The sequence below is a fragment of the Pipistrellus kuhlii genome, unplaced genomic scaffold (assembly GCF_014108245.1).
Source record: "Pipistrellus kuhlii isolate mPipKuh1 unplaced genomic scaffold, mPipKuh1.p scaffold_m20_p_1, whole genome shotgun sequence".
NCBI classification, from domain to species: Eukaryota; Metazoa; Chordata; class Mammalia; order Chiroptera; family Vespertilionidae; genus Pipistrellus; species Pipistrellus kuhlii.
This window is the reverse complement of record NW_023425404.1, coordinates 33,789,102-33,816,818: the sequence shown is the minus strand read 5'-3', so window position 1 is coordinate 33,816,818 and position 27,717 is coordinate 33,789,102. Positions and strand designations below refer to the sequence as shown.

The window sequence follows — 27,717 nt, the reverse complement described above, 5'->3', positions numbered from 1 at the left end:
CCATTCCTCGGGGCTGGCAAGAGGGTCATGCTGTTTTCTCTTTACTTGAGGCCACCCTATAAGAAAGTGAGCAGTGGGCTGCTAGTTCTTTAAGCAATTAAAATCGGGTGGAGCCTGCTTGTCATCCGAGGCCACTCATTCAAGAGGTCAGTCACCCCAGCGTAGCAAAAGACTCCAGGCCTGGGCGTGTGCTGAGAGCAGAGCTCCCAGATGGGCTGGGCTCCAAAGACTCTGCACTCATCCGGTGACAGCCGTGTGGAGAGCTCAAGTGCAAAGACCGTCCCACGCTTCTGTGAGAGGAGGAGGAGGAAGACACAGCAAACAGTGCTGCTCCCCAAAGCAGACCAAGGCCGGCCCAGGAGCCCAGGACCAGGGTGAGTGTCTCCAGCCTGCCGTGGGAGTGAGTGAGCAGGGTCTCCAGTAGGAATCACAGGCCGATGGCAGGTGGTTAAGCTCTGTTTAAAGTGCGGGAATCTCCCAGAGGGGCCCAAGGAGACAGGACAACTATTAATAAACACAATGTGATATCCTAGGTGAGATCCAGGAACAAGAAAAGATATTCATAGAAAAATAAAATCCGAATAACTCATGAAATATGGGTTAATTTTTTTAAAAGCTGGGAGAGTAATATGATGCTCACTCTAGAAGGAAACTGAGGAAGTGTTCTGAGGGGAAACGGGTCTTTGTTTCTGGGGCATCTAAACACAGCCCAGAGGGCTGACTCTCAGTTCTGGACTCGAGTCCGACTTGTTATTTTGCTTGTTGGTGTTTATTATAATAATATCACCATATTTAAGACACACATTCCACTGTGTGTGTCTTATCAGATTGGCTCCGACACCACACTGTCCTGATCCCCGCAGTTTTACAGGAAGGCTTGAAGTAGTGTCAGTCCTCTGACTTGGTTACACCATGTAACTCCAGAATCATTTTGTGGATACCCATAAAATAACTCGCTGGGATTTTTATTGGAATTGTATCGAATCCATCGGTCAAGTTGGGAATAACTGACATCTTAATTAGTTTTATTAATTAAACACCCAAAATTGGAATTGTCTCAAAAGTTATAAATACTATATATATATATATATATATATATATATATATATATATATAAATAGATATATATATATACATATACACATATATATATATATATATTCAAATATAGAAAATATATTTAAGATATATATTAAGCCCTACCTGGTTTGGCTAAGTGGATAGAGTGTCGGCCTACAGACTGAAAGGTCCCAGGTTCGATTCCGGTCAGGGGCATGAACCTTGGTTGTGGGCACATTTCCAGTAGGGGGTGTGCAGGAGGCAGCTGATCGATAGTTCTCTCTCATTGATGTTTCTAGCTCTCTCTCCCTCTCCCTTCCTCTCTGTAAAAAATTAATAAAATATATTAAAAAAAAGAAAAAAAGATATACATTAAAATACATATAATTCCATGTATTGTTTTCATGAAGGTGGTGTGTACTCATGAGAAGTGTATATGACACAGAAGTTCTCAAAGTGTTCCCAGGCGTCTAGGCCCCATCCCACCTTCCCAGAGGGAGTCGGTGTTTGCTTTCTGGACCTTCACCCTCTTCTCGGTGGGTGTGGGGAGGTCTGCATAGGCAGCAGAGGCCTTTGGGCGATGTTACTAATTAATCCAGGCACTCCTGCATCTGAGATTGGACAGAAAGTCACAACCTTTCTCAGCAAGTGCTCTGGACAGACAGTTGGAACTGGAAACAAGATCACAACGATTAGCCATCCCTGAAACTTTGTCTCTTCATTATTCAATATATATACATACAGCCCCAGCTTTGTAGGAAGGTCATTTGGCAGTCCAGTCTAATTAGCATATTATGCTTTTATTATTATAGCTACCCCCCAAAAGGATAAGTGGGTAAATGCCTGAGTCCTCAGAAGTCTAAACAGGTCCTTTTTCTCCCCCTGCATTCCATCTCCGCCTTGACATGTGAATGTTATTTCACATGTGAAAATATTTCCCCTCAAAAACCTGTAGATGTTTCTTGTTTTCTCGGAGCCTCTGGGGCCTGATGTTAAGTCCTTATTTTAGCACTGTGTCTGTCTGTCTGCCATCAGTTGTCTCTCACGTTCCTGGCTGGGCCTCCAAGGCACTTCGGAAGGCAGTGGAGTGGGGGGACTGGAGGCAGCCTGGGCCTCTTTTGTTGTTGTTAGCCCCATGGCGTGTTTCTATGGTTTCTTCAAAAACCCATCTCTTACTTTTTTAGTTCCTTCTATCTCCCTTCTTGTTCCCTTTTTCCTTTTCCCCCAGAGAGAACTATTCTAATGTGTTTAATGTGTCTTTTTTTAAACTGTTTTTTTAATGTGTTGTTTTGTGTGCATATATTTTGTATTTCCATAAACAGTATGGCATGTCCTCTGTGATCCTTAGGGATAACTTTTTAGAAATATTAAAAAAATATATATATTTTATTGATTTTTCACAGTGAGGAAGGGAGAGAGATGGAGAGCTAGAAACATCAATGAGAGATACATCGACCAGCCGCCTCCTGCACAACCCCCACTGGGAATGTGCCCACAACCAATGTACATGCCCTTGACCGGAATCGAACTCAGGACCTTTCGGTCTTTTTTTTTTTTTTTTTTTTTTTTAATAAGTTTTTATTGTTCATATTATTACAAATGTTCCTTTCCCCCCCCCACCATTGCTCTCCTCCACCAGGTTCCCACCCCGCCCTCTGCCCTTTCCCCTCTCCCCATTGTCCTCATCCATAGGTGCACAGTTTATGTTCAGTCTCTTCCCACACCCCCCTCTCCCCTTTACCCCAAGAATCGTCAGTTCACTCCCCTTCCATACCTCTGATTCTATTATATTCAACAGTTAATATTGTTCATCAGATTTTTTTAATTTCCTTGGTTTTTAGATTCACTTGTTGATAGTTATGTATTTGTTGTTCATAATTTTTATCTTTGTTTACTTTCTCTTCTGAAAGAACCCCCTTCAGCAATTCATATAATTCTGGTTTGGTGGTGATGAACTCCTTTAGCTTTTTTTTATTAGTGAAGCTCTTTATCTGGCCTTCGATTCTGAGTGATAGCTTTGCTGGGTAGATTATTTTTGGCTGTAGGTTCTTGCTATTCATCACCTTGAATATTTCTTGCCATTCCCTTCTGGCCTGCATGGTTTCTGTTGAGAAGTCAGCTGACAATCGTATAGGTGCTCCTTTGTAGGTTACTACCTTCTTTGCTCTTGCTTCTTTTAATATTCTCTCTTTGTCTTTTGCTCTTGGAATTTTAATAATGATGTGTCTCGGTGTGGTCCTCTTTGGATTCCTTTTGTTTGGAGTTCTGTGCGCTTCCTGGACTTGTAAGTCTAATTCTTTCACCAGGTAGGGGAAATTTTCTGTCACTATTTCTTTCAGTATGTTTTCGATATCTTGCTCTCTCTCATCTTCTGGGACCCCCATAATTCTGATGTTGGTTCGCTTGAAGTTGTCCCAGAGGTTTCTTACATTATCTTCAATTTTCTGGATTCTCTTGCCTTCTAGCTTCTGTGGAGGAGTGTCTTCTGGTTCTTTATGTTCCAAATCTTTGACTTGATTCTTGCGATCTTCCCTTCTGTTTTTAGGACTCAGTAAAATATTTTTTATTTCAGACAATGTATTCTTTATTTCTTGTTGATCCCTTATCATTTCTTGTTGACTCCTTATTAATTCTAGTTGATCTCTTTTCATATCCTCATAGGCCTTATCCATCTTTTCTAGGAAATTCTTGAAAAACCTTATAAGCGTAGATTTGAACTCTATATCCAGACGCTTTTTGTCCTCCATTTCTTTTGTTTGTGATCTATTTTGTTGTCGCATTTCGCAGTTACAGATGGGACGGGGTTTCAGGGTGGAGCCTGCAGCTTTGGCTTGTCAGCCCCGCCCTATGCGGGTCCTTCAGTGCTCGCTGCTGCCGGCGCCTCTGAGAGAAAGGTGCCCTCGATTTTCGCCTGCTGCCAAACAGTCTATGCTCTCCCACAATGAGCCCGGTATTGGGGTTCAGTTCAGTTGGAAGTGGAGTTGGAGGTGGCGTTCAGAGCAGTCTGGAGCCCCAGTCTCCTTCCCGTCAGGGCAATCTCGCGGCACAGCCGATCGTCCCTTCTCTGTGCGCAGTGTGCGCGCCTCCGGGACCTCCTTTCGCCTCTCCCTGGGGTTCCACCTTACAGCCCGGCTCCCTATGGCTGAGCCTGAGTCCCCGGGGTCTGGCCCAGAACCGGGTTCACAGCAGTTGGGGGCCCAGCACAGTCGGAGCTTTTCTCTCCTTTCCGCTAGGGAACGCCCGCCAGGCACTCCGCCTCCCTCCTCTCCGGCTCCGTCCTCTCCGCGCGCCGCGTCTCCGTACCTTGGGCTTTTCCAGCTCCTCCGCGCCTCCTTCTGGTTTTCTCCTTGCTTCTCGCTGTAGAATTTCCAGTCAGTCAACCTTCCTGTAGTTCTGGGCAATGTCCGTTTTATATTTTAGTTGTATTTTATTGAAATTGTTGTGTGCGGCTGCGGCTAGGTGTTCACCTGGGCGCAGCCATCTTGGATCCTCCGAACTCAGGACCTTTCGGTCTTCAGGCCGACGCTCTATCCACTGAGCCAAAGCCGTTTCGGCGACTTTTTTTTAGAAATATTTTTTTTATTAATTTCAGAGAAGAAGGGAGAAGGAGAGATAGAAACATCTGTGATAAGAATCTCTTGCATGCCCCCCACCGGGGACCGAGTCCAAAACCCAGGCTTGTGTCCTGACTGGGAGCAGAGCTGTGATATCCTGGTTCATAGGTCAACGCTCAACCACTGAGCCATGCTGGCCGAGCATTAGGGATACACTTTTTTATATATTACACACTCAGGAGCAGAGTGGCTGTGCACACTTACTGTGACTAATTTGCTCTCTAGATGGATACACTGCCCCTCTCAGTGCATGAGGCTATAACCTAGAACATGGCCGGCAAACTGCGGCTGGCGAGCCTCATGTGGCTTGTGAGCCATGGTTTGCCGCTCTGTTGACTAATGAGTTTGTCAACACATGACATGATTCACCTTTCCAACTATGATGATCTGATGGATGTCGACTGGTATTTCTTTCTTTTTTAAAATATATTTTATTGAGTTTTTACAGAGAGGAAGAGAGAGGGATAGAAAGCTAGAGACATCGAGATGAGAGAAACATCCATCAGCTGCCTCCTGCACACCCCCACTAGGGATGTGCCTGCAACCAAGGCACATGCCCTTGAACCCAGGACCCTTCAGTCCAAAGGACGACACTCTATCCACTGAGCCAAACCGGTTTCAGCTGGTATTTCATTTTTAATTTTCATCCTTCTGATTACCATAGTTTGAGCACTTTTTCATATGCTTGCTAGCCTTTGGGGTTTCCTATGTTGTAAATTGCAGTTTAGATCCTTTACCCATTCATTAGGGCTCCTGTCTTTTTCTTGTTAATGTGCTAGAATTCTTTGTGTAGCCTAGATCTCAGTCTCTTCCTGGTGTTAAGCATTGCAAGTATCCCCAATCAGAAAGGTGTTAGTTACTTTATTGATCGTATTCTTCAGTGAACAGATAATCTTATTTTTGATATAATCAAATTCATCAGTTTTTTTTGGTTATTATTGAATAATTTGAGCTTTATGATTTTGTTTAAAAAGTTTTACCCCGCCGGGATCGGTTTGGCTCAGTGGATAGAGCGTCGGCCTGCAGACTGAAAAGTCCCGGGTTCGATTCCGGTCAAGGGCATGTACCTTGGTTGCGGGCACATCTCCAGTGGAGGGTGTGCAAGAGGCAGCTGGTCGATGTTTCTCTCTCATCGACGTTTCTAACTCTCTGTCCCTCTCAATTCCTCTCTGTGTAAAATCAATAAAATATATTAAAAAAAAAGTTTTACCCCGTTTCTATTAACTTTATATTCCCCCCTCTTACATTTAGCCTTTAATGTGGCGTCTGTTTGTGTATGTACTGTTAGGTGTACATCCAGTCTTCCTTTTTTCCACACAGTGAGCCAGTTCCCGGCACCTACTAAACGACTCCTCCTTTCCCCACCTATCAGTGGAACGTCCTTTATTATACATCAAGTTCCCATGTGTGCATAGGTCTCCACGAAATTTCTGTTCTGATCCCTTGATATAGTGATGTGGCCTTATGTCAACATCCAAAATTGGAATTGCTTATGATTTTTTATTACTAGGTTTCAATGTCTGACTTAGTAAACATAGATTGCTTAACTTGCTTTGTTTTTCGAGAATAGAAACAGGCTGAAATTATGAAAGGATGTAGCCAGGGAGCATGGACTCAGTTTCTTGCACGACAAACGACAGAAAACAATTCTTATAACATGTCCTCCCCTCCTTCCCCCAAAAAAGAAGTTATCAGGGGGCTGCTGAACCGAGAGCGGCCCTGGGCAGTCAGGCTTAGGGGTGGCAGCGAAGAAAGCGAGCTGCCTGCTCTCAGCAGCAACAGCTGACAGCTACTCTTTTCTGGTACTTTCTCTTCTCACCTCTGGTCACAGGCATGCCAATCTCCAGATTAGAGACTGTGATAGGCCCAACCTTTGCTATGTGGGTCTGTGACTGGCTACCACATGAAAATCAAAGGCAAGGGATGGGAAAGTTTGCTAAGGAACCAGGGTAAAGGGAGCTGTGGCTATAGAAGCTAGATGGGGATGCTGAGCAGGCAAAAATGGACAATGTCCCCTGCAAGGATCCCACAGCCCAGCAGTGGCGTAGTCCTTCTCACTCCAAGTCAGTGCTCTTCCCCATGTGTGATGAGTTTTAATAAAGACTTGAGTGATGCAGGGAACCAATTCTAGCATGTAATAATTATAAGAGTTTCATCAAAAGGTTAGTGAAGCTAGGGGGGCTCAACAAGGGCTGAGCCACGTATGTAGTTTACCTGTTGAAACGGCTAAACAGCACTTCCCCTAAACCTGAATAGGATCACTGTTTGCTACCAAACAGCTCAGGGCATCTTAAATCTACATGTTATTGCCTCCTGTTGGCCAAACACCTGAACACCTGTAGGCTATTCTCCAAACTGACAATGCTTCTGTAAACTGTACCCTTTGAAGTGTATGTCTCCACCTTGCCTTAGGACAAATTGTGTTAATAAATAGCACAGGGTCCTTAGACCAAGTGTAGTCTTTATTTCCTTTAGCTGAAGATCCTCTGACCCCCAGTGCCTTTCAAAATTATCTTTCATCCTTGGACTCTTTAATCATCTATGCGCAGCTCCTTTCTCCAGATTGCTGAACCCTTTGTAAAGCTTGGACAAGAACCCTGGCAGAGTGACTCTCAAGTCTGTGGTCTCTGCCTCTCCAGGCCCCACCTCTCTGGGTCAGCCTGTTCTGGTCCTGTAACTTGGAGTGAGAGGAGAATTGGGTTTGGCAGGAGGGGAGCTCATGGTGGGGTCAGCTATGGGTCATGCTTTCTGCTTTGTTTCCAGGATCTGCAGGGCTTTGCTCAGGGGCCAGCACCTACGAGGCCAAAAGGGCAGCTGAGGGGCCAAAGGGGCCTAAGGACTTCGTTGCCAGAAATGTACCCCAACCAGGAGCAGGGCGTGCCCCATGGCGAGGGGGTTCCCCAAGCACCAGCAGGCACTGTGGTGCCTCCGGAGCTGCTGGAAGAAATGCTTTGGTTTTTTCGGGTAGAAGATGGTAAGTGGCAGGGAATTGGTGTGTGGGGTGTGTCCTCTCAACACAAAACATAAACTGGATTCTGGTTGAAGCCCTGGACATGGTCCCTTCCTCCACAGCAGGCTGCACATTTGCTTCAAAGCAGCTGAGGGGTCTCAGTGCCCAGGAGGGTGTAGTTAAACCTCATGGTCCTTCTTTTGGGGCTTGGTCATTCATTTACTCACCGTCCAATCAGTCACAAATATTTAAGTTCCTTCTGTGCGCCAGGCACTGCTTTCAGCGCTGAATAAAACCAAACTCTGCCTTCACAAAGCATATGTTTTCGTGAAAGAGAGAGAAAATAAACAGGATAAACAATCAAAACGTATAGTGGGGCAGTGGCATTTTGTTAAATGCTCTGGATGATTCCAGGACTGAGAAAAAATAAGGGGGGAAATTAAGCAGAGAAAGGGAATAGGAATGGGTAGCAAAGGGTAGGTAGTGTGGTCACTCAGAAGGTGACATTTGAATGAAGGCATTAGGAGGTGAAGGACTTAGTTATGTGGGGGAAGACCATTCCTGGTAGAGGGAACAGCCGATGCCAAAGCTCCGAGGCTGGATCCTGCCTCAGGTTAGTACAGTGTGGCCAGATCTCGGCTATCCAGATTCAGATTAGCCATTTTATGTATTATCTGTGGGCAGTTCTTGGATCCATTTTAACTGCCACCCTTTTTTCCTTCCTTCCCTCCTTTCCTCCCTCCATCCCTCCCTCTCTTCTTGTCCCCTCCTTTTCTTCCTTCCTTCCTTTCCTGGCACTGCCCAATGCCTCAGTCTGAAGATTGTGAAGTTTATCTTGACTCACCCACCCCCACCCCACTACCACCCAACTGCAGTGCTGGCCTTGGGCTGCTCCAAGGCAGAGATCTTACCCCCCCCCCCCCCCCACACACACACACACTGGAGTTCTCGCAGGGTGGAGGGCTCCTCTTCACCTACAACACTTGATCCACAGCAGGGACCATGGATGCTGTGAGCTGTGTCTGAGCCCAAACCTCAAATATCAGGGGGCTTAAGGGGCACCCCAGCCTCTGCTCAAGTCTCTGCTCTCTGTGTCCCCCCAGCATCTCCTTGGAATATTTCCATCTTTGCCCTGGTGGGTGTGGTGGTCGTGATAAGCATGGTCCTCCTGGGAAGGAGCATCAAGGCGAACAGGTGAGGAGATGGTCGGGGGGAGGGGCGGGCTCTGGAAGGTGGGGGCCCTGCCCTCCCAAGGGAAACCTGGGGAAGGGTACCGAGGGGCCTTGGCTGTCCACCCTTTGGGACAGTAAAATGCAGCCTTCAGGGTCTTCTGAGAACCCAGAATTTTTGGAAAACTAGGATCTGTCCCCAGTTATCACCTGCTGGCCCTGGCCAGGGAACAGGGCAGGGGCTGGTCTGTCTCAGAGGTCAGGATCTCTGGCTCTGGAGTCACAGGGGCCCCGCTCTGTCACTCTCCAGTGGGGCAGCACACCGAATACCTCCGAACCAGTTATTCCTATGAGTGGTGGCAGCACCCAGTTCTCTGTGGGGAGTGCTCAGTGGGGCTACTGCAGAGGAAGGGATGCTGCCAAGGGGAAAGCCTGCTCCAAGGCCAAAAGCAGGGCTTGGATAGAGCGCTGACAGCAGGTGAGGCTCCGGGGTAATTTTTATAACAACAACACTCCTCACCCTGGATGCACACACACTCACCGGAGCATCAGACGCTCAGAATGCCGGGCCCCCTTCGGAGATTCTGACACATAGGGGTTGGGGAGAGGCCTGGACAGAGGCATGTAGCTACACTCTCTGGATGGCTCCAGGGCTAATGTTTGAGATCCTTGAGGGCAGGTACCACATTTGATTCAACGTGTTTCCCCTAAGCAATTGCCACGATGTGTGGACCTATTAGGAACTCACTCAATGATTGCTTAGCTCATTCATCCCCATTAATTCATTCATGCATTCAGCAATTGCTATATGCCCACCAACATCACATCAGTAACTCTGAAACAATAATGAGACTCTCGCCTTCAAGTCTGTATCATGCTTTGTGATTTTAAAAAGCACCTTCACATTCTCTTATTTGATCCTTAAAAAACTCTGTAAGGCACAGCAGGCACAAGTTATTAATTCCCATTGTACAAAATAAGGTCATTAAGGATGCATGGGAGAATTGGCCTAACTTCCCTGCGCTTCCGTATACACCGTATTTTACATTATCTATGAATCCTCCTCACAGTTCTGCTACCAAGTCAAAAAGAAATAGCCCCATAGTTCACACTGAGAACCAGCCATTATGAACTGCCGTGGCCCCTTCATCACTCACCCTCAGAGAGGGAGATAGGGCTGAGCACTTGCTCTGTGCCAAGCTCTGTCCTGAGCGTGGGAGCCACAACAGCGGCCAAGACAGAGTCGGCCTTGGCCTTATGGAATCTACAGATTGCTGAAGAGGTGGCGGCAGTTCGAAGTGACAGATGGTGACTGTGGGACATACAGAGTATTGTGGGAGCACAGAGCTGGGGTCCGGGGCCTTCGGGGCAAAGAGATGGTAGGCTGGCTGCCGAAGCCTCCAGACCAAGGGGCAGCATGCACCGAACTCCAGGTGGGAGGGAGGGCCAGTGTGGCTGTAGGTGGGGTGGTGAGGAAGGCTGCAGAAAAGGGTGGGGAGAGGGAGAACAAGAGGCGGCAGGACCCAGGGTGTACACACTCTGAGGGCCATCCTAGAGAGTTCAGCTTCTAGCTCATGAGAAGGGCTTTGCACAGGGACGCGAGAGGTTTCTGTTTTAGAAGCTCATTCTGCATGAAGGATGCAGAAGGGCCCAGAGGTGTCGCCTTAAGGGGCTCTGCCTCCCTCATCCTGTCGGGAAGCAGCCCCTCAGCAAGGTCCACTCAGAGCCACGGGAGCAGCAGACATTGAGCTGCACATCCCTCTCCCCCACCCCGGGGCCCAGGCTGAGTCTCTGGGCATCAGCTCCATCCACAATGGGGTCCCTCCTGTAGGGCCAGGAACTGTACCTGGAGTAAAACCCCGGAGAGGGAGGACATTTGGGGGAGTTACTGAAAGGAAGGCAGGCTGGATGCCGGGTGAAGGAGGTGGGCAGTAGGGAGTCACGGAAGGTGCTTGAGCTGGGGGGGTGGGGGGTGATGTGTGCACACCAGGGCTTTGGGGATGTGACTGTGTGTTTCGGTTGGTTTGGGGAAGGAAACGCGGAGAGGCAGAAAGATTGTTTAGGAAATCCCTGCAGTTTGCCGGGGGTGTGGTGTGGGGTGACCGGGACCTGCACTAAGTGCCATGACAGTTCTGGGATCGGGAAAAAATGTGATTTGGTGAACACACAGGACTCAGAGTCAGGAGACTTAAATGCATGTCCCAGGCATGTGCTCCGTAGGAGGAGCACTAGGAGTGGAGCTCGCAGGTGGCAAGGAGGATCCAGCGAGAGGCACGGGCAAGCCCACTCTGCTTCTCTGCTGAAAGGACATCAAAGCCGTCTCCCCACCGGCTCCCAGGACAGCCTCCTGGGTCTTCCCCTCAAGCTCTCTATCGCATCTGGGAAACCCAGGCCTCCCCCAGCCACTCAGGACCCCCAGCTCAGGGGACGCGCACGCCCACCAGTGTTTTCTTCCCCCCAGAAAGCAGAAGACGCTGCCCCGGGAAAAACAACCTCCCGAAGTCTTGACTGAGGCCGGAACCAAAGATGACAACAACCTGAACATCCTCAGGGAGACTTTGCTCTCAGAAAAGCTGACCTTGGCCGAGGCGGACATTGAGTTAAAGGACAGGAGCATGCCACCAGCCTTCCCTCCAGACCCGCAGGAATCCGAGAGCTAGTGAGAGGGCCGGGCAGGGCCCCCGTGCTGTGAGCAGATGAAACCGGAAGAACGGCCATCCAACTACAATTCTGTGATGGGAGGAAAAATAAAACACCCCCGCAAACCCCCTCTTTATTAAAATGCTTCCCAATGTGGGCAGCTGGAATTGCATAGTTTGTTCCCATGGGGGTGGTCCCCACGTTCCTGGCTGGGAGCAAAAGTGCAAAATCCACAGCCAGCCTGCAGGTCAGGAAGCCTGGCCTGTGGTCCAAGGAGGTCCCAGCTCTCTCTGACCTCGGCTTCACCTCTACTCAGCGGGGCTGATTGGGTTAGACCCGCTGTTCCCCATCCACGCTCCTGGAATGGCTGGCAGGGAAAGGAGCGGGATTCTGGCTCAGAGTTCCCTTCCCAGCCCTCCCTCCCATAGGGGCTTCTCCTTCATCTGCTTCTCTGCTGAGGACCCATGAAAGACTGCCTTTGGGCCAGGGGTCCCATGGTACAAGGAGTTAGAACCTAGGGGACGCCCTACCTCTGAGACCCTGCTCTTGCTAACCATGGGACCCCAAGGGAGGTCCTGATCTGTGTCTGAGCCCCAGTGTTGTGGTCTAAGCTGTGGGGGCAACCCCAAGTAATTTATGCAAAAACTTGCTTTTAAGAACCAAAAATGCTTTAGGCTCTATCGTCCAAAAGAAGACCTCGGACACTCAGACCCAGGATGAAGGGTACCAGGTCCTGCTGAACCAGGCTACAAACTGGTCAACTGGTCAGATACTGGTAAACCGTTCCCCAGCGAATGGTGCCTGGATGTCAGACACTGCCAGCCGTGGGCCCCCTGGAATCCCGAGTCCTCGTCACTAGAGAGGGAAACTCTGTTCTGCAGCTTTGATCATTATACTGAGGAGACTGGCCCTGGCTATGGGCGGAGTCCTTCACTTGAGGTGGGAAATTAAGGGGGCCCCCGCCTTCTGGTGGACAATCCTAAGGCTCCCTCACTGGACGCCCACAGCCTCTCCCTCTCCCCGCCTTAAGAGGCCCCGCACGGGAAGAGCCCCTCCTGCGACTTTGCTTCTTGCAGGATGCCCCATAGGTTTACACTAGATGCTGTTTAGAAAAACTGTGGCGTTCGTTGCCTGGGGCTTCTGTGAGATCAGGAGACAACGGAGGACCAGACTCTGGCCCTCCAAACGCTGGGCCCACCCTGCCCTCCAGTCCACCAGGTGGCTCGAGGGCCTCGGCCTGTCCTTCCTGCAGGATGTCCTCGGGCCTCCACTTATCCCGGGCCTCCTGGAGCTGTCCCCCCGGAGTGTCCACCACGGGCCACCTCTGGCATGGCTGGAGCTGGAGCAGGAAAGGGTGATACCACCACGGACACCGCAGTTTCCTCCTGCTTAAGGCTGACTCCAGGCATCTGGGGTGTCCCAGGGGGGCTGTTTTCCTTCAATGGCAGGGAATGTCGTGGTTGCCATGGAAACCAAGGCCCTCGGGATAGGAGCAGCATTCCTGCCCATCCCTCCAGCTCACACACTGAACTGGGTGTCCCGGACACGGCCTGGTGCTGGCGCAGAGGCCAGCCGTCCGCCAGAGGGCGCCGGCTACGGTTCCATCAGAGGGAAAGCCAGTGGCCAGAGGTCAGCCACCTCCCGCAGCCCTGCGGGGCTCGGAGCCTGGGGTCCTCAGAAGATCTTGAAGCCCTTCAGCAGGGTCAGGGTGGGTGCCTTGCGCTTGCTCTGGGCCCGGGAGGACTTCACCGTGACCAGCTTGGCCTGGGCCACGGTGGGCATCTCCTTGAGGCTGGCGGTGGACAGCGTGTTGAAGGTGCAGCTGGCCAGCCCGTGCCGGGCCGTGAGCGGGGCCTGGTGGGGCAGTGCCCTCTCCTCGGAGATGCAGAGGGGCCGGGCCGGGGAGTTCTTCTCCAGCTCCCGCCGCGCCTCCCGCACTGCCTCGTGGAAGACGTGCTGCACGTGCTCAAAGTCCAGGCAGGCCGAGACCTCGAAAAACAGGCACCCAAACCTTCCCGCCAAGGCCGCGCCCTCTGCCTCGGTGACCTGCCTGGAGGGGAAGGAGGGCGAGGTGAGGTCAGGGGCAGGCGTCCACGTCAGGCAGGCCTGGGCCCACCCCAGGCTCCCACCTCCTGGCTCGGCGACTAGGAAGCCGCGAGGTTTAGCTTTCTCACCAGTGAAATGGGACAATGGCCTCTGCCTTTCAGGTTTCGGAGCCAGGGTTCATTTAGCCGGAACAGGGGCTGGGAGCGGGCTAGCTACCCGGGGGAGTAGCAGATAGCTGGAGTGACTGGGGCAGAAAGGGTCAGGGCAGAGCACCTGATCCCGTCCCCACCCAGGGCTGGTGTCCTGTCTACAAGCTCGCTGCTTCCCGAGGAAGAAGCAAGACGATTCGCGTGGAGCGCCTGGCACAGGACTTGGCAGAGTCAGCCCTCTATAAATGGTGGCTGATGTCACCAAAGCCAGAATTTAGGAGCGAGGTTGAGGGTAAGAGAGAAGCTGGCCAAAGGCCCTACCTAGACCCCGCCGGTGGCTGGAGGAAGACAGCCATCCACATCCCTTCCCTCTACTCCCCTGTGGGGCCCTTGGTCAGGACAGGAGCCGCCCTCAGCCCTCCTACACGAAGGCCGTGGTTTGGACTGACGGGTGAGAGACCGCAGCGCCTACAGAGGGTGGAGGGCCAGGGTCACTGGGGATGCCTGTGGTGGGGAGTTTTGTCTGCCTGCCTAGGGGACGGGCAGGAGGGAGAAGGGTGACAACATTCCTGTGGAGTGGGGGGGGGGGGGGGGAGCAGCACCTACTCCCAGCTTCATCCCACCTCCCAGGATGGTGAGATCGACTATTTGCAATTGGGAAGGCCCTGAATGCTGCTGACCTGGTGGCCCTGGGAGCCCAGGTGAGGGGGGGCAGGCTGGTTCTTGGGCGGGGTTGGATGTCCAGGAGAGGGAAGGGACTGGATGTCCCTGGCCGAGCATCAATGGCTGAACCCTCCGGACCGCCTCCCATCACTGAGCTGCCCCATCCACCGCCCCTGAGGACAATGGCGCAGCCCCCGCGATGCGAGGAGACACCAGGGTGGGCGCTGGTGGGAACAGGTTTCGGAGCCAGGGTTCATTTAGCCGGAACAGGGGTTGGGAGCGGGCTAGCTACCCGGGGGAGTAGCAGATAGCTGGAGTGACTGGGACAGAAAGGGTCAGGGCAGAGCACCGGATCCCGTCCCCACCCAGGGCTGGTGTCCTGTCTACAAGCTCGCTGCTTCCCGAGGTGCCCCTGGTGAAGGAACAGTTAGTATTATTTACTTTCATAGTAAACTTGAATCTGAAGCTTGGTCATTGTGGGGCTTGAATAATGAGCGTTCAGGAACAAGAACCCCGTGCCTCCCCCGTGCATGCGTGTGAGTGGGTGATGCAGGCGTGTAACAGCCTTTTCCTCATTGTGTTGGAGCCTGGTGAACATTTTACCGGTGGTTTGGGAGCCGCTGCTCTGAACCACATTTCGCTGCAGGACAGTCATGGGAGGCAGATCAGTGCTCAGCTCCAAGTCAGCTTTACGATGCCCACCAGGTCCTGACCGTCTAAGCTAGGGGCCTGATCGGAGAAGGGAATGGGGATACTGGGACTCGTTCTCAGGGAACGGATGCTGCTTCACTTGAGCTATGTTCTTTGTTATTTGCTCCCAAACCATTTTTAGACAAGCTATTTGGCAAAGAATGGGATCAACAACAGTCTATTTCCCCCCCCCCCCTCATTAGTTTATCTCAATCCAGTCTTCTAGGCTCTGGGGCTCTGTGGTTCATTTTGGCTTTAAGCTCACACAGCTTCCTTTGTGCCCTGAGACGGAACGTCTGGGTCTGAGGGCTTGTCCCCCTTCATGAGGCTGCAACCCCTTTTCCCCCTGCCCGTCTGACCTGCTTTAAACAAAGGGTCCCCTCCTGCTACCACCAGTCAATGCACCGAGGGGCCTCAGGAATCAGGAGCGGCCGTCCGTGAGCAGGGAGGGACCGGGAGCAGGCTGGTAGAAGGTGCCATACCTTGCAGGTGGACTGGCCACTTAGGACGGATGTCAGCACGAATGCCCATGAGACTACTTATCAAGTGCAGGCATCGTAGTTTCAGATGCTTCAGGGCAGACAGGCAACTTAAATGTGTGTGGAGAGAAGAAGAGAGGAGAGGAGAGGAGAGGAGAGGAGAGGAGAGGAGAGGAGAGGAGAGGAGAGGAGAGGAGAGGAGAGGAGAGGAGAGGAGAGGAGAGGAGAGGGGAGGGGAGGAGAGGAGAGGGGAGCCACAGGGAGTGGCGAGGCCTGTGGTCAGTTAGAAAGAGCATGCCCTGCCTCAGCATTCCAGTCCCAGGCCTTCTCAAATACAGTGCCTCCGAGCAACAGATGGCTGCAGTATTCGACAGGAATCTGCTCTCTGGTCCAGTCGGTGACCTCTGATCCAAGTCCAGCCCTTGCTGAGAGAACTGCCCTCAGCACAGCCAGCAGTGGAAGTGAGCCTGGGGGCTGGGCGAGGGTGAGGTGAGAGCCGGTTGCACCAGAGCAGACTCCTTACCCGATAAACCGGAGTCTCCTTCCCTCGAATTGGAACTGGGCACAGCGTGACCAGCCAGCTGCACCGAGTGAGAACAGAAGGTCATACAGACTCAGGCAAGAAAGGGTGAGGCTGAGAGAGACCACAGAGCCCGGAGAGGAAGGAAGGCGTGGCCTCTCTTCTGACTCTCAGGGTCCAGCCCCCATGCTGCCCAGATGCCCCGCCCTTCCTGTCCATGGTTGCCTAGAAGACCACGCCCTCACAACACACCCCTTTCACCCAAGTTCGAGATTCCTGTTCTTAGCAGCCAAATGTTCCTGAAGACGGCTCCCAGACCTCACAGCCCCGGGGCGAGAGCTCGGGAGGTGCGGGGCGCCCGCCGCGCTCACCTGTACTGGGCCATGTCCAGCTTGTTGCCCAGCAGCAGGGCCGGGGGGCTGCGCTGCGTCTCCTTGGCGTGCAGCGCCAGCAGCTCCAGGTAGCGGCCGCTGCCCTCGAAGCTCTGGCGGCTGTCCACGCTGTACACCACCAGGAAGGCGTGGGCCCAGTTCAGGTAGCGCTCGCAGTTCCTGGGGGTGTCCTGGGGCAGAGGAGGGAAGCCCAGGTCAGGGACGGAGGCCTTCACCTGAGCTACCCCCTGCACCGCCCGCTCCCGGGGTCTTTGTATATTGTTTCCCGGCGGAGCCCTCGTCAAAGGGGCACTTGAGTGTGGGTTTGGCTCGGGGTGAAAGGAGACATTGTCTCGTGAGCCTCCCTCCCCCCACCCAGCCGGAGACTCGGAGACCTTGGCCTCTGGGGCGCGGAGCCAGCACCCGGGCAGGGCCCCTAAAGAGACCTGGCTGTCTCTGGGCACCGCTGGTTTTGGGTCAGGTTCATGGTGCTCTTTTGGCTGCTGAGAACGAGTGGCATCCGGCCTTGGCAGGCGGTGGTGAGAACACAGGGAGATGGGTGTGTTGGGGGAGGGGGGGAACTTGGGCCGAGGGAAGCCTCTGTGGAAACGTGTGTGTGCACCTGTCTCCACGTGTGCACGAGCATCAGGCCCCAGAGCACAGGATCTTGGGGCTGATGCCCTCGATCCTCAAGTCTCTCCAGGCCCCACCCCTTTCCTCCTCATCTGGCAAATGAAGAGATTCGGGCCAGGAGAGGGTCACGCAGCAAACTGGAGCGGAAAGGGGATGTTCCCATCCGCAGCCTGCCCCCGCTGTGGGGCCAGGACTTCTCAGGAGGCCGCCCTCTCCTCTCCGCTGCAATGGGGGCGCTGTTACCAGGTCTGCAGTGTCCATGACCCTCAGGTGCACAGGCTGCTGGTCCACAGTCTCCTCCGAGCTGTAGGTGTCCTCTGCAACACAGAGAGGCAGCTCGTTAAGGGCCGAGCAAGCCCCTACGCTGATAGTGGACTGGGCCTGAGTCCCAGCTTCCCTCTGGGCAGCCCGGGGGCCGAATCCAGGGCTGGCTGAGCCGGGAGCACTGCCAAGGCCTCGGCTCTCCCCACAGGGAGGGCCTGAGCAGCACCTCCCACCCAGGAGAGACTGTCCACCTGCCAGGGCTCAGAGCAACAGAGGCTGCTCACAGAACACGCCACGGGGGGCGGGATTGTGTTCCGGGTCCACCAGCCACGCTGGCAGGATGGAGTGCGTGGCAGCAGAGGCCTCAGGAACTGCACTGCCAGCCTCTACCTCCCGAACTCCAAGCTTCTCCACCCTCTTCCCCTTTAACCTCAGAGGCTGGCCCACAGGCAGCCCCCAAGGACAGTCCTCCTGTCCCCACGGGGAGAACTCTGCTAAGAAGTCCCAAGATGTTTTTTTTACTTTTTTTTTTTAGGGTTTTTATTTATTTATCAATAGATGTTTCTATCGATTGGCTGCCTCCTGCACGCCCCCTACTGGGGATCAAGCCTGCAGCCCGGGCACGTGCCCTGACCAGGAATTGAACCATGACCTCCTGGCTCATGAGTCAACACTCAACTAGCTGGGCCCAAGGAAATTTTACAGATAATTCTTGTCAAAGTAATAGAGGAATCTGGTAGTCGAAAGTTTTAGGTTGGAGATGTGGAATCAAACCCCACTGCGGCTACTTTTTAGCAATGGGACTTGGTCAAGTCATTTCAGCTCTTTGAAAAGAACTGTTTTCTCATTTTAATTTATTATTATTATTATTATTATTATTATTTGTTGTTGTTGTTGTTGTTGTTAATCCTCACTCGAGAACATTTTCCTATCGATTTTTCAGTGAGAGGGAGAGACAGAGAGAGCACTGATGTGAGAGAAACACATCAATTGGTTGCCTCCCGCAGGAACCTGACCACACCCGGGCAGGGAAGAGCCTGTGACCGAGGTACGTGCCCTTGACAGGAACCAAACCCAGGACCCTTCAGTCCGCAGGTTTTCTATCCACGGAGCCAAACTGGCAAGGGCTGTTTCCTCATTTTAAAATGAGGATAAGACTGATAACATTCGCTAACCGTTCCAAGCTTTTTCTTTGTGCTAAATGCTGCCCCGCACTACCTCACAGGGCTGTGCGAGGACTGGATGGGCCGCAAGTTAGGGGCGCTGGCCCTCCACAAATCGCTGGTAAAGGACAGTGGGGACCATGGTGCTCCAAAGTTTACAGGGCAGGTTACTTTTTTTTTTTCTTTAAAAAATGTTTTTTATTGATTTCAGAGAGGAAGAGGAAGAGAGAGAAACATTGATGTAGAAGAAAGAGAATCATTGATTGGCTGCCTCCTGCATGCCCCCTCTTGGTGATCAAGCCCAAAACCTGGGCCTGTGCTCTGATGGAGAATCGAACCATGGCCTCTGGTTCATGGTTGACGCTCAACCACTGAAGCACACCAGCAGGGCTTACTTTTTGTTTTGAAATAATTCTAGACTCATGCAGAAGTTACACAACAGTACAGAGAGTTCCTGTGTACCATTCCCCCAGCTGGGCCTAGTGAAGTTTCTGTGTAAACGTGTGTGTACTTGTCTCCACGTGTACACAAGCACCAAACCCTGTCCTCCCCTTGTTCACACCCAACATATCCATCCCCCCATTGTTCACACCTTCCATAACCATAGTACAGTGATCCAAACCAGGAGCCTGACGTTGGTAGCACACTACAAACTGAACTACCAATCCTATTTGGATTTCATAAGTTTTTAATTTTTCAGTTCTCATCACCTTACACCTGAGAAAGCAGCAGGAGTCCGAGCGTGCAAAGAGGACCTCGCTGCCATATTGGCCATCCCTCTCCCCTCCCCCAACCTTAACCCCTGTCACTGGCCCTCGTGCGTGCGTGCTCCGGGTCCTTACCTTTCCCTTGGGTCCCCCCAGCACCCCAAGTGACCCCCAAGAAGACCCCCTCTGGGCTGAACTGGGGCCCTCTCTGTCTTCCTGGTGGCAGCCGCTGTGAGAAGAAAAACCCCTGAACCCTGGCTGAATCAAATACTCCTCTCTGAGGGCCACTGGCAGCCAAGCCAGGCCTGGACACACGCCAGGCTCACTAGCAGCCAGCAGGAATCACAGACAGCTCCCGTCCCCAGCCTGCTTTGGGGACTTGGATAAATGCCGCTCTTATTCAAAGACAAAAAAAAAAAAAAAAAAAAAAGCCAACACAAAAAAACCAAACCACATCTAATGGAAAATATGTCCCAAATGTTTAACTATATTTGGTGCAACAAGAGCTGCCCCTGGATGTCTCCATCTCGTTCAGATTTTCCTGCCCAAGTTGCCTGATGCACCCCTTTTAGGTACTTCACAGCCCCTGTTCCCAAACAGGCACCGGGTCCTGCCCAGTCCAAGGAAAAATGTTAGCGCCCCCCTGGGCCTGCTCTCCTTAGTCCGTATAGCACATCGGCCCTCCCTCCGAGGTTGCTGTCAGCTCCACCACAGAGAGATGGCAGGGAGGTGAGGCCCAGAGAAGGAAGGACGAAACCATTGCCCCCAACACCCATCTATACAGGAATCAGAACTCACACGTTTTCTGGGCGGGGCTGTTCCCCCATGGGCACCCCTCACTCCCTTTGCTCAGGGGAGAACTTCCCGCTCTATCTGGGCAGGGTACAGGGAGAGCAGACGTTCCAGCCCAGCTGAGGATGAGGAGCATGCACGGGTGAGCTGGAAGAAGCTCCAAGGTCATCTTACCCACCTTCTCCTGCACTGGGGGGTGGGCTCCTTTCCAAGTCACAGGGATGTCCTGTCCTCCCATCACCTAGTTTCTGTCCTACAGGCAGTCTGGTATCTTTAAGTACAAGGACCTCACCGCTTCTGGTTCTATATAAATAACGCTCTGTGGACTTTAATGCTGAGAGAAGAATGTTTTCCCAAAGCATTTTTCTCTCATTTACAGTAATCATTTTCTTTTTCCTTAAAAAACAAAACAAAACATTTTATTGTTTTTTTTACAAAGAGGAAGGGAGAGAGAGCCAGAAACAATGATGAGAGAGAAACATCGACCAGCTGCCTGCCGCACCCTCCCCCACACTAGGGATGTGTCCACAACCAAGGTACATGCCCTTGACCAGAACTGAACCTGGGACCTTTCAGTCCACAGACGGGTGCTCTATCCACTGAGCCAAACAGGTTTCGGCCATTTTCTCAAAGGCACCAAAGGAGGTCAGGGGACTGTGTACAGGATGAAGCCTCAGAAATGGTGACTGTGTGCTTGCTGGAGCAGAATGAGGGCAAGACAGAAGCCATCACTCTGCCCTGGGTGAGCCGATGAGATGACCCCAGGCCTCTGCGAGAGGATGTTCTCCCTGCCTACAGCGCTCAGCATGGGCAAAGCCCTTTCACAGGCCCTGAGTCCCTCAGCTCCTACGGGCTCTGCCAGTCCCAATGCCTAACGAGGCACAACTTTTACACAGACAGGACAGTCTACTGGTCACATCTTTCCAGATGGGGAAACCACGGCTCAGAGAACCCTGCACTATGCAGACCTCCCTCTACCGCACCAGGCTGTCCTAAGTGAAGAGCAACTGGTTTGGTGTCTCCTCTTCCTTTGTACCTGAGGTTCTCCATGGTCTTAGGCAAATCGCTGCCTCGGTTTCTTTATCTGTAAAATGGGGATAATAATGGACACTGTTCTTTAAAGGACAATCCTAAAATCAAAGTTCAAGTTCATGTCTACAAGCACCCATGTTGTACCTAGTACTGCGCTCCATGCTGGAAACGGGAACAAATGCAGGTTCCCAGCCTCCAGAGGCTCCATTGGAGCCCAAGCTCCTGGGAGATCTTTGAAAAGGGCGAAGAGTGGTTCTCCATTTCCTGCCCTTGGAGGCTCAGACCTCTTCCATAGAAGGAAAGGCTGTGGGGTCCCGGGATCCCCACTGTTACTGGAACCAGCCATGGGAGAGTGGCCGAAATGTTTAGACGGTGAAACAGAACCTCCAGGAGTGGCACTGGCCTCCGGGAATGGCTGAGGGAAGAGCATCTGGTCAGCTCTCCAGCTCATAGGCGCTCAGGGGGGGATGACTAAGCATTTCAGGGCTGCTGCCCCCTACACAGTCTGACCATGCATTCCACTCCCAGGTCAGAAATTACTCAGTCAGGAAGCTCAAAACACCACTATACTAGGCTCCTAGGTGGGACCCTGCACAAAGCAGGCGGGTACCCGATAACATAGTTGAAGAGAGTTTAAGATCTTAACCCAAGTGATTCCTTACCCTAGTTGGCATCATATTCACTGATAAACCTCCTGGTTAGAAGTCTGCTATTCAAGGAAATCATTCTAAGAACTGTTGGCCTACATAGCTCTGAGGTCCTTTCTCGCTCTGACCCTGGGATTCAACATTCCAGCCTGAGCTGAGGGGCTGGTGGGCACCGATGGGCTCAGCAGTTCCGTCCTTCAGGTGTCACGGGCATTCCGTCAGGGGCCTGCTGCAGGAAGTGCTATATGGTGCAGCTTTTCAACCTGCGCTCCAAAGCCCTGCGTTTCCTCAGGGGGCCTGGGGGTACCACGCAGGCTTTATTCAATTATTATGAGTGAGGACAACATCCAAGACTGCAGCCTTCATTTTCAAAAGGCAAAGAGATCCAGGCAACTCGTTTTTCTTAGGGCACAGTTTACAATAACAAATGTTATAAATAGGTTACATTTATACTAATAAAATTCTGCTTGTGTTCGTTTTAGATATCGGGGTTCCATGTAAGAGGTCACTTGAGGTCAAGGTCCTGCTGCTAAAAGTAATTTTCAGAAACACCGATCTGATTAATTTGAGGGAATCTTAGCCGTCATAGATAAGAAGCCATTGGAGGAGAGAGGAGAAGGAAAAAGTGAATATGCATTGAATGTCTACTGTAGGTTAAGTACTAGGCTAGCTCTTTTATGTTACCTCTTTTGTTGTCACAGTAATTCTCTGAAATAAGTGGTTTTTATGCCCATTTTACAAATAAGGAAACTGAAGCTCAGAGAGGTTAGGTAACTGCCTTAAGGTTGCACAGCCAATATGTGGCAGAGTCAGGATTCAAACTCAGTTCTGACTGACACCAGAGCATCCCTTTTTTCTAATATACCATGATATGTCCATAAAACAAGACTAGTTATTTGTATGGTTCAATAGCTGGCTCAGAAGCCAATTGCACTGGAAAAGTTCTCAAATGTCTCATCCAGCTTTTCTCGAAAAGTGCATTGATTGACCATCTTGAAGAACAACACTAAATGAATGTGGATGTTCTGCTATGTTTTTTTTTTTTTTTTTTTTTTTTAAAGTATCATCTATGCCCCATTTTTTAGGGTAAATCGCACAGCTCTCTGAATTTGGCCAACCCCCAAGATGTCTGGGGCGGGCTGTGGAGGGCGTATTTCTAGCACTTAACACAGTTTCCTGGCGTGGCTGACTCATCGTGGGGGCTCCTCCCCTTTGCCTCCAGATCTTTGTCCTGGTGTCACCTGGCCCCCCCCTCCCCAGGGCAGTTGCCACGGGAGAGGGCGGGTCCAAGCGGGGCTCAGCAGGAGGGATAGGAAGGAGTTCCTTACCCAAGTTGGGGTCATATTCACTGATAAACCTTCTGGTCAGAAACTTCACGGTCAGGGCTGCAAGAAGCAGAAAGGAATTGACTCACAATCAACGATTCCCTCTCATTGATGTTTCTTTCTCTCCCTTCCTCTCTGAAGTCAGTAAAAAAATATTTTTTAAAAAGAAAGGAAGGAAGGAAAGAAGGAAGGAATGAAGGAAGGAAGGAAGGAAGGAAGGAAGGAAGGAAGGAAGGAAGGAAGGGAGGGAGGGAGGGAGGAAGAAAGGAAGGGAGGGAGGGAGGAAGGAAGAAAGGGAGGAAGGGATTGAGGGAGGAAAGGAGAGAGGGAGGGAGGGAGGAAGAGAGGGAGGGAGGAAGGGAGGGAGGAAGGAAGGAAGGAAGGAAAGAAGGAAGGAAGGAAGGAAAGGAGGAAGGAAGGAAGGAAGAAAGGAAGAAAGGAAGAAAGGAAAAGAAGGAAGGAAGGAAGGAAGGAAGGAAGGAAGGAAGGAAGGAAGGAAGGAAGGAAGGAAGAAAGAAAGAGAGGGAAAGAAAGAAGTCGGCTCAGTCTCCCGCTGTGTCTGGCTGCGGGCCCTGGAGGCTGCCCCTCTCCTTTTAGGAAGGTCTTATCTAGCCTCCGTGACCCCTGGCTGACACCAAGCCCGAGTCTCTGGGGGAATGCGGCTGGAAGCTGAGGAGCTGGTTTGAGAGGCTCAGAAGAGACCAGAACTATGGGGAACTGTTCCCTGGGATTTTTTATTTTGGAGGCAAGAAAAGCAATAAGAGACAAGTCTAAGGAGTGTCTGTGAAGATCCAAACTAAGCAGTCAATGGAAAAGAGACATCTCCCACCCTGGACAAGGCACAGAGATTCCGAAGCGGGCGGCATTTATTTCAATTTTGGCTACAAGCCAAAGAGAGAGTAAGAGCCAAGTTGATCAGTGGGTGATCCCTAGGGGCAGTGTGACCCCTCGAGGGCCTGGGACTTCCAGGCGAGGCCAGGCAAGATCTGTGTCCTAAGTAAACACACGTTAGTCCTCAGCCATTCACATCTCCAGTCTTGGCTCTGGGGCCTCCGAACTCCGTCACGGTGCCTCTAGGAATGAAGTTATCCCCAGGTGCAATGCATTAACAGAATTCTGATTTTGTTCAGAATTTAACCACAGAAAGCCAAGGGCCAGCCAACTATTATACTGAACTCTTAAAAAGTAATGAGATATTTTAAAGGAAATCCTGAAAATTCTTTCCCAGGATTCCTATCAGTGTCAGTTTGCCAAGCAATACCCAGGGAGTACTTATTTTTTAAAATTTAAACTCTTTCATTAACGTAGCCACTGGCTAAACAGTATCAGGGACAAAGCTCCGGATAACAATTTTATTTTCAAAGGGGAGAAACTTTTCTGTTGGAAAGCGTGATTCAGAATCGTCCCTCTCTGAGCCAGAGGGCTGGCTTTAAAGGTAGAGAGGAAGCCCCCAGAGAGTCCTCAAAGACACCCTGGGGAAGGAGCCCAGCGCTAACAGAGCTGTGCTGACCACTCCCCAATGGCCGTCCCTGGAAAGCAGCCGCCAGGAGCCTCTCTGGCTTCCCACCTGCAGCTGCCGTGGACTGTAAGTGGCCGGGGCGGGCTGGACCCTTTTGCTGGGTCTCTGTCTGTGGTGACTCCTGCGCTCCCACCCTCCTGGGCCCCAGGTGGGTGAGAGCTGCCAGGAATGATGGAGACGGAGTCCAGTGTCGATTGTCATGATTTCAATGGAAACTAAGATCTTGGTTTGTCAAGGATGGTCCTAGCACTGGGACCACAGTCCAGTTTGTTCCCAGAAAGTCAAGAGAGGGATCTGGCTTGAAACAAGTACGTTTGATACGAATGCACACGTTACCCCCAAATCCCAGGGAAGGGAGTGGGGAGCATGGCCTGGGAAGTCCCACTAGCCAGTGACTTCTACCCACTGCCTTCACGGGCCAGTGGCTCCTGCAGCTCCAGCCTAAACCAGGGCGTAGCAAGCCTGAGCTCACAGGGGCCTGGGGCTGGGGATAGTGCCTAAGAGGTCCTTGAGTGCCATCCACCAAAGCTGACTGCTGGCCCCAGGGAGAGGTGATGGGGGCCAGGGAGCCAGGAAGGCGAGACCCGCGGAGGTCTGGGGGACACAGAGATGGACAGAAGGGAGAGAATGCTGGGGTACAGACATGGAGCACAGAAACACACAGGGCGACACAGAGGGAGAGCCAGGCAAGGAACAGAAGACAGAGGAGAGATGGAGGAAAGATGAGAGCAAAGCAGAGACAGTGCCAACCAACCGAGCCATAGGGGATGCAGACAGAGAAACCGAGGCAAAGGAGAAAACCAGTGTCTTGGCCAGCTCCCTGGGTGCAAGCAGGAAGCCCCCAAAGCCGGTGGAAGACTCTACCCTGAGGTCTCTTCCTCTGCTCCCGGCCCCCACCTGCGCCCTCCCCTCCCCGGCGCCCGGCCCGCTCACCGGACTTGCCCACGCCGCGGCGCCCCAGGATGGCCAGGTTGACCTCGAGGGGCGCGCTGTGCTGCCCGCTGCCCGCGCGCGGCTTCCCGAACACGGAGGACATGGCCACGCCGCGGAGAGGGGCCCGGGTCCTCGGCCCCCAGGCCCCGAGCAGCGTGCCGGCCCGTCGGGGCCGCGGGGGCGCCTCGCAGGCTCCCTGGGCTCTCGCCGCTCGGCCCCGTCGAAGTCCGCGCGGGCCTCGCGGGCCGGTCCCCGCAGCTCGGCCAGCGGGGGCGGGAGGAGGGGCCGCGGCGCCCGGCGGGCGGGGCTGCCCCAGCGCCGCCAAAGACCTTGTAAGGGCTGCGGAGCACCCCGCGGGCGCGCTCACCCCGCAGACCACGCGGGGAAGGAGGGTTTGCAACCGCCCGTGCACCCCGCCGTGCTCGGCCTCGAGGGAGGGCCAGGGGCTGCTGTCACTGCTCGGAGCGCTCCCCTGCTCCCCCACCCCACCCCCGGGCCCGGGGAAGGCAAGGACCAGAGAGAGCCAGGCCCTGGGTAGGGAGAGAGAGAGGAAGTCTGTTTCCAGCCCAGTTTGAACCTCAGCTCAGTCTCTCCTTCCAGCAAGCAAGTCCCTCCCTCCCTTTGTTCCACCCAGCTTCCCCTGCCCCCTCCTCCGGGAAGTCGGCTGGGTTCAACTCCAAGCCTTGCCCTTTTTCTAGGTCACAGCCTTGGCACACAACTTCCAGGGCAGCACTCCCCTGCCCTTGTGGAGACTTCCAGGCATCTCTGCAGCACCCAGGCAGGAGCCAGGCTCCTGGGAGGGGGAGGATGAGAACTCCTGACTAACAGTCCATGGCCAATGTGGGCTCCGCTTCAAAAACGAAACCCATTCTGCATTGCAGATTGCCACCGGATCAGAGCTAATAAGTTGCATCTATTAGTAGCCTAGGCCCTAGGGTGTAAATGGGCATTTTATTTGTCCTAAAACCTGGCACACCTCTTGCTGTGGTGGCTCAGTGGTTGAGTGTAGACCTAAGAATTATTCTTGGTCGGGGCACCTGCCAGGGTTACAGGCACGATCTCCAGAAGGGGGCGTGCAGGAGGCAGCTAATCAAGGATGCTCATCGTCGATGTTTCTCCCTCTCTCCCTCTCTGAAATTTAAAAATATATTTAAAAATAATAATAATTCTGGGGTTGGTGGAGCCTGGTGGGGGGCACCTATCATTCCCCTTGGGACTCAGGGTAAATCTGTTCATGTGAGACACAGGGCAGAGGGCCCACATGACATGGAGGACCCAGACACTTAGGATCTATGCCAACTCCTTCACTGGGTGACCTTAGGCAAGTGACCTTTCTTTGGGCCTTTTATCCCTATCTATAATACTAAAAAAGGGGGAAATAAATCCAAAATTCCACGATGTGATTTAGGCCTAATTGAGAGTGATGGAATCAGCCCTCGGCTCCATGCCTGAGCACTTTCTAAAATTCTGTTGGGACTCTTTGGAATACACTGCAGGCTAGAGTGGGGAAGGGAATGAGAGTCTCAGAGACCTCTCACTGCAGCGTTTCTCACTCTAATCCCATCCTCCCTCCCCGCCCCCCCCACACCCAGCTAATCTACCCACCATGCACAAGAGAAACCATAAACCCAGGTCAGTAGGCAAGAGGGGAGTGGGGTATTAGATGCTAATGTTAAACTCCTCAACCAAGAAGGAAAATTATTTCCCAGGACAGGACATAAATACTGACTCAGCTTAACTGTGTTTCTGGGAGCTGTGGTAATAAACCAGCTGTGTTATTAAGGCTCTAAAGGTGTTGGGAGAAATTTGTTTAGATTACACCCTGGGGCCAGAATTCCTCACAGAGCTAACGGCCAAGGGTGTTCCTGAGTTTTCGGAGGAGAAAAAGTGGGAGCCAAGTTCCAGGCACATGCCTGGGCTGTGAGGACAGGCTGGTTCTGAATGGGGTCTGTGGGAAGAGAACCAGTCTCACTGGAGGGTGCCCGGGGAGAGGGCAAGCTGTGGACACCCACAGACCCAACGAGGGGTACATTTCACTACTTCCCTGCTGGTGTGAGGCGGGAGCTGTTACTTTCCTTCTCTTTAAAACTCGGATCCAAAGTAGATGGGATCCGCAAGGAGGCGTGCCACTAGCTCAGTGTGAGGGTGAGCTCTAACTCTCTGAAGCCCCCCAACATGGAAGACAACCAAGCAGTGAGTCACTCAAGGAGGCATTGTAGAGGAGACTCCATCATGACTCAAAGGATCAGATGAGATGATCCTTAATTCCCTTCCAGTTCAGAGATTTGAACCAGTAGCCAGCTGGTTAGTCAGGCCCTCAGCTGTGACTGCTAAGTGCCAAAGTCAGCCCCT

General features: G+C 52.2%; 2 protein-coding genes across 4 annotated transcripts; one reads left to right on the top strand and one right to left on the bottom strand.

Annotated features, from left to right (window-relative positions):
- Window positions 1-11,589, top strand: SLC51B (solute carrier family 51 subunit beta). 2 transcript variants are annotated; one of them, XM_045581575.1, is made up of 5 exons: window positions 1-375; window positions 5,237-5,243; window positions 7,436-7,647; window positions 8,727-8,817; window positions 11,254-11,589. In XM_045581575.1, exons 3-5 carry the CDS (start codon window positions 7,527-7,529, stop codon window positions 11,450-11,452), a joined length of 411 nt encoding a protein of 136 aa, XP_045437531.1. In that variant the 5' UTR covers window positions 1-375; window positions 5,237-5,243; window positions 7,436-7,526; the 3' UTR covers window positions 11,453-11,589. The 2 variants fall into 2 exon arrangements, with proteins under 2 accessions (XP_045437531.1, XP_036277522.2); XM_036421629.2 differs by lacking the exon at window positions 5,237-5,243 and having other exon boundaries at window positions 5-375.
- On the bottom strand, window positions 11,521-25,845 carry RASL12 (RAS like family 12). 2 transcript variants are annotated; one of them, XM_045581562.1, is made up of 6 exons: window positions 25,366-25,392; window positions 22,917-22,973; window positions 20,088-20,305; window positions 17,227-17,300; window positions 16,351-16,541; window positions 11,521-13,482 (listed from the first exon to the last, which is right to left on the bottom strand). In XM_045581562.1, the coding sequence occupies exons 3-6, from the start codon at window positions 20,293-20,295 to the stop codon at window positions 13,107-13,109; spliced, it is 849 nt and encodes a 282-aa protein (XP_045437518.1). In that variant the 5' UTR covers window positions 20,296-20,305; window positions 22,917-22,973; window positions 25,366-25,392; the 3' UTR covers window positions 11,521-13,106. The 2 variants fall into 2 exon arrangements, with proteins under 2 accessions (XP_045437518.1, XP_036294866.1); XM_036438973.2 differs by lacking the exon at window positions 20,088-20,305 and having other exon boundaries at window positions 25,366-25,845.
- Between the last annotated feature and the right edge of the window lie 1,872 nt (window positions 25,846-27,717).